The sequence below is a fragment of the Psammomys obesus genome, unplaced genomic scaffold, assembly GCF_907164565.1.
Source record: "Psammomys obesus unplaced genomic scaffold, mPsaObe1.curated_primary_1811, whole genome shotgun sequence".
Lineage (NCBI taxonomy): Eukaryota > Metazoa > Chordata > Mammalia > Rodentia > Muridae > Psammomys > Psammomys obesus.
This window is the reverse complement of record NW_026596069.1, coordinates 1,498,506-1,504,029: the sequence shown is the minus strand read 5'-3', so window position 1 is coordinate 1,504,029 and position 5,524 is coordinate 1,498,506. Positions and strand designations below refer to the sequence as shown.

Genomic DNA, 5,524 nt, shown 5'->3' with positions numbered 1-5,524 from the left:
CTCCCACCACTTCCTCCAGCACCTCCAAGTGTGGGTTTCGCAAGCAGAGGTCCCTCCCCCTTGGCTCAGACCCTCTCCACCTTACCTGAGCTATTCTTCAAGCCTCGGCTTGGGCACCATCAGTCTCTGGGGGCTTCCCCGGGTCTGCTCAGCTCTGTCACCTTCCAAGTCACCAGCACCTGCCTCGACCCCTCGACCCCTGGTGCAGGGATCTGTTTCCAATTCCTCTCAGAACCAGTCAGTACAGATTGGATGACAAAGGGAACAAGCAAGTGACTAGCAACCAAGCTTGCTGAGGGATGGGATGGGATGGGGCCTTGGCCCACCTCCGCACTCTGCATCCTCACACGGAAGATGCAGCCCAGGGCAGGGCGCTAGCCATCAGTTGTAGGGGCTCAGCTCTCGGACATCCCACTGTGTGACAGAGGCCGGGGGATGCGGTGGTTTCACCCCAGTTCAGGTGGCTGCAGCCTTGTCACATTCACTAGCCTCGAGAACTGGCTGTGCTTCCTGGCTGTCACTCCCAGTACCTGAAGGTGAGGCGAAGAAGGGCTTTTCTGTGACCCTGAAAACCCCAGCAATGCTGTCCGGGGTAACGGGCCCAGAGCTGACCCACAAGAAGTCTGAGCTGGCTCCCTGGCTCCCAGCCTGGATGATGCCGGGCAGGTTACAAGCTAAGATCACCTTCGCTGATGCTTTAAGCACCGTTCACTGGAAAGGTGTGAAGGAGTGCCCCACCAGGCCTGTGGCTCAGAGGCCTACACTGGTCCAAGCATCCTATGTGAGGACAGAAGGGCAGTGGGGACCTACATCAGCCTCCAGCGGCCGGGTTCAGCCCCACCCCCAGCGCGTGCAGCGGTCCCCAGGGCCGGGCATGCGTGCTGCCGCACAGAGAGAGGCCTGGCTGGGCCTCCTTTGCGGCACCCCCATCCCGGCCAGCCCTGTTCCAGCCCCCTCATCTTTCTCTTTTCTAAAACTCCATTCATAGACACTGCTGACCATATCTCCAAGGTGCGCCTTGATTTGTCCACGGCCAGGCTCCAGCACAGCCCTTCTGAGCCATGCCCCGCAGGTGACTAAAGCAGCAGGGCCGTTTCTCCTGAGCCTGCATCCCACAGTGTGCACGGCCGCCGTGTGTCGGCTCAGGCAGCACGCAGGCTCCCTGGGCTGTTCGTGCCTCTGAAAAATGCACCACCACAGCCGAGGGTCTTTAGGGCCAAAAGGCGCTGGTGCCCAGCGTTTGGCAGACTGAACTCTGATCCCTGCCGTGGAAAGCACCTTCCCAAAGCATCTGAGGGCTGCTCTGAGGACCACAGCTCACTGCTTCTTTATGGCTAATGTGGACAAGGGACGGCGTGAGGAAGACTGGGGGCGGGGGGGAGCTGCAAGGAGCGAGACCACCCACTCACCCTTTGTTTCTCTGGGTCTAGGAAGGCGAGATTCACACAGGCTGCCCAACAGTGACCTTGCCCTCTTGGGGATGGGAGGGCTGTAGGAGCCAGCAAGAGCCAGCCTTTGGTGCACTGGGAAAGACTGAAAAACAAACTCACCAGAATCCAAATCAGGAAAGCCCAGAGCTGGGGTTGCCATGGCAACCTGCAGCAGGCTCCCAGCCTGGCACTCTGTCTCTCTGGGGTGGGGGTCCACACAGGCGGAGTCTGCCCCTCCTTAGGCTTACCCTAGACACTGGATGGGGCAAGGGCACAAGACAGGGCACCTTTGCCCTGTTTAGGGGCCTGCCTGGCATCCACTGTTAGCTGAAACAAGATTACTTCTCTCCCAAATCAATGCCACATGCAAGGGCCCGTATCCTCCCAGCATGTGGCTGCGGCAGCTGTGGCTTCAGCGGCACAGGCTCACTTGCTGCCTGGCGGACAGAGCAGTCCCCTGTGGAGATGCCCTCAGGCCTCATCAGTGCCAGGGGCCTTTGGCCCAGGTGGAAGGACAATGAGATGAGCCTCCAGCCTGAGCAGGGAGGGGACAGTTGAGGGGACAGCTGAGCGCCCAGCGCTGGCGTGGGGCTTTAGGTGCGCACACTGTTGTTACTAACAGTACTCTTCTCTAGCTAAGAGGTCAAATGACTTTCAAAGTGAAGCCACCCAAGGTTGCCAACTCTTAGGCCAGGCCTTCCTCAAGCGGCCTGTTCCTGCAAGCCCTGGGCTGGCCAGCATGACCTCCAGGCCCATCACCGGTGCTCACTACCCTCAGGGCACAAGGCAGGGTCCCCCGTCACAGGGTGGAGTAGGCACGAGAGACAGACCATACTCTGCACATCGGTTTAATGGCCAAGCCAGCTCTGTCCAGAGAAAGCTCATGCCCCAGTCAGTAAGTCCTCCCTCCTGGGTGATGTACCTTGAAGAGCCACCCAAGCTCACACTACTGCATCCCAAGTCCAGTCCTGGCATCACGGTGGCGGCCTCATCTAAGTTCCTTTAGCAAGCTGTTGATGGAGGCCAGCAGCTCCCGGAAGTAGCCTTCATCTTCACCTTCTTGGAGTTCCAGGGAGGCCAGCGCTTGGTATTCTGCTTGGAGACTGCCCAGTGTCCTGCTGAGCTGGAGGTCTTGACGGTAGCGATCCCGGCAGGTGGCCAGGAGGGCACCCAGTGTCTGCAGCACCTTCTCCCGAGCATCGTGCTCTGGAAGGGCCAGGAGGTGGGCGGTGATCTCACACCAGCCCTGCTCCCTCAAGCCTGGCAGCAGGTGCACCTGGCGATACTGCTGCAGCTTCTCCGGGGATGAATCCTGGGTCAGCTCTGCCTCCTCCTCAGCAAACATCTGCACAGCCAGGGTGAGGCGGGGAGAATACAGACATCAGTCATCTGGCTCTGGGCTAGCCCTTCCTATTAGGGGATGCTTAGCTACTTTCTATATGACTTTGGGCCTCTGGGGACCTCCTGGGAGGCAAGCAACTAGATTCCTGACTTCTTATATGCCCCTTCATCCATCTGTGTGTCCATTCGTCTATCCATTCATTGGAATACCAGCTCACAGTGTTAGGCTCTGGGAAGCCAAAATGGGGACCCAGTCCCTGCTCCCAGGGTCTAGCAAGTGAGTAAGAATTCCTACATGTGGCTGATGAGATGGCTTAGTGAGTAAAGGCACTAGCTCCATACACCTGACGACATGAGCTCAGTCCCCAGAACCACGTAAAGGTGAACAGAAAAACCTAAGCCATTAAGATGTCCTACGGTCCCGACACTTACTTCGTACCATTAGCACCTACACATGCACCCTACACACATACCCATATACATACCACTACACACACCATTTAAAAATACCTAAATGTCATAACAGTTTGCATGACATGGGGCCGCACAGCCTGGATTCAGATTCCTACTCCAGGCCTGGCATGTGGCTCAGGCCTGTGATCCTAGCCCTTGGCCTGCCATATACTAGCCAGCCCCATCCCACCAGTAAGCAGTGGGCACAGAGCCAAGGAGAGCCCTCAGCAGAGGCTGAGAACCCACACCTGAATCTCTCTTCTCAAGACCTAAGTGAACCGGTACCAAATCTCCTCAGGTAACAAACACAGGTCCACCCTGAGCGCCTGCTCAGAGACAAAGCTCCCCGAGGAAGTGTACCCAGGGTTCCAGAATCCCAGAGGTAGTACCAGGCCAGCCTAGCTCTTTGGTCTCCTGGCTGCTGCATGGCTCCCGGGCTCTGAGGCTCCATCCCTCCCACGCCTTCCTCACCATGCCTGACTGCCTGCACACTTGGCACTAACCACCACTAGCACCTCCTCCCTTCCTCCCCAGCCCTCGGGACGCAGCCAGTGTCATGTCTCATAGGGCATCTTCTTTGATACATGTCTCCTCTCTCCATCCATCCATGTGTCTGTCCAGTAAGCTGGACAGAGGCATTTGAGGGGGCACTTTGGTCAAATGGCCAGAAGCAGACAGGGCAGGTGTGGGCACTCACCTTCTCGGTGACCAGGTCATAGAGCAGGGTGACCACACGCACAGCCAGTACCTTCGCACTCTTCTCTTGCACGAGGCTCCTGAGGACCTGCAGGCCTCCCAGCTTCAGGAACTGCTGCTGGGCATAGGGGAAGTGGCGCAGCAGGGAGCACAGTGCGAACAGGACCTGGGGCACATGCCAGGGGTAAGTGAGAGCCGCACAGATTTGTACCAATGCTAAGGCACAGAAAAGCCAGCTGCGGTCATCCAGCCCAGCCTCCATTCCTGGCCCCTTTATCCCCTTGGGTCCATCTGTACCCCAGAACTCAGGGTGATAAAAGCCAAGGGGACCTCAGATAACCCCAACAAAACAAAGCAGGCAAATGGGGGACAAACAGCATGGCTCAGGAAATTGGGGGAAATGCAAGGTCATCGAGCTGCAGCTGTACCCAAGCCTCCAGATGATACTGCCATCGGCATTAGATATTGTGAGCTCTCTGTGATGACAACGGACAGTGCTCAGGACCCAGCGCACGGCATGAGTAGAAAGGAGCCTTTCCCCGTCAGGCCCTGGGGCTATGCTGGATACTGGACAGGGGAGGGGGCAGGCTTGCCTTCTTCTTGGCGGGAAGAGGCTGGTCTGTGGCCAGGATGACCAGTAGCTTCTGCAGAGCTCCACCTTCAATGGCTTCCACCTGGACCTTTGGATTGCTGTGGAGACAAGCACACGAAACTGTGACACTTTGCTGAACTCAGGATCCCGGGAGCTAGGGAGCTAATACCGCACCAGCCTTCCTTGGAAGAGGCAGTGAGAACAAGGGGCGGTTCTTATCCTAGAGAAGTTATTATTCACCTGCGGAAAAAGAGATAAATGTGTACGGACCCACCTGGGTACAGTGGCCTACGGCAGAGAGGAGGGCCACGGCTGCGTGCCAGCCTGCGGCTCCCCAGAAGCCAACCGACTCAGGAACTCTAGGAGAGAAATCACGTCTACCAGCATCAGGCCATTCTGAAACTGGAGCAGCTTCTAGAGGTTCTACTGCACTCTCCCTCCGTGCAAAGCCAGTGCCGGGAGCTCCATCTCCCATGACGGCAGGCAGCCTCACACTAGGCCTCACACTAACGGTCTGTGCTTTCCAGGACAGAGCCAGAGGCCGGGGCCAGGAGCTCATCCTCTCCCCACTCAGCAGTCTATGCACGGTGCACACACATACACACAGACATATACACAAAATAAATAAATCCTTAAAAACTAGGTCAAGCCCAGCCCTCCTGAACATAAAGAGCAGAGCAGGCAGGGGATGCTGGCAAGCCCGCAGAAAGACTCCTTTCGCATTCTTTTCTTCCTTTTGAGACAGGGTTTCTCTGTGTAGCCTTGGCTGTCCTGGATTCACTATGCAGACCAGGCTGGCCTTGAACTCACAGACATCCACCTGCCTCTGCCTACCAAGGTGCTGGGATTAAAGTGTACACCACTATGCCTGGCACATTCCTTCCTTTCTTTTTCTTTCCTTCCTTCCTTTTCTTTTTTCTTTCCTCTTTCTTTCCTTCCTTCCTTTTCTTCTCTTTCTTTCCTTTCTTTCTTTCTTTCTTTCTTTCTTTCTTTCTTTCTTTCTTTCTTTCTT

At 56.5% G+C, this 5,524-nt stretch overlaps 1 protein-coding gene across 3 annotated transcripts in view; it reads right to left on the bottom strand.

The window, feature by feature from the left end:
• Window positions 1-2,262: 2,262 nt before the first annotated feature.
• Sil1 (SIL1 nucleotide exchange factor) overlaps window positions 2,263-5,524 on the bottom strand; it is a 222,164-nt gene continuing 218,902 nt past the window's right edge. For all 3 annotated transcript variants that reach the window (XM_055625668.1, XM_055625669.1, XM_055625670.1), the window contains exons 8-10: window positions 4,514-4,610; window positions 3,922-4,086; window positions 2,263-2,775 (exon numbers count right to left, since the gene is read on the bottom strand). In XM_055625668.1, the coding sequence (XP_055481643.1) occupies window positions 2,419-2,775; window positions 3,922-4,086; window positions 4,514-4,610 (619 nt within the window). In that variant the 3' untranslated portion in view covers window positions 2,263-2,418. The remainder of the gene's footprint in view (window positions 2,776-3,921; window positions 4,087-4,513; window positions 4,611-5,524) is intronic.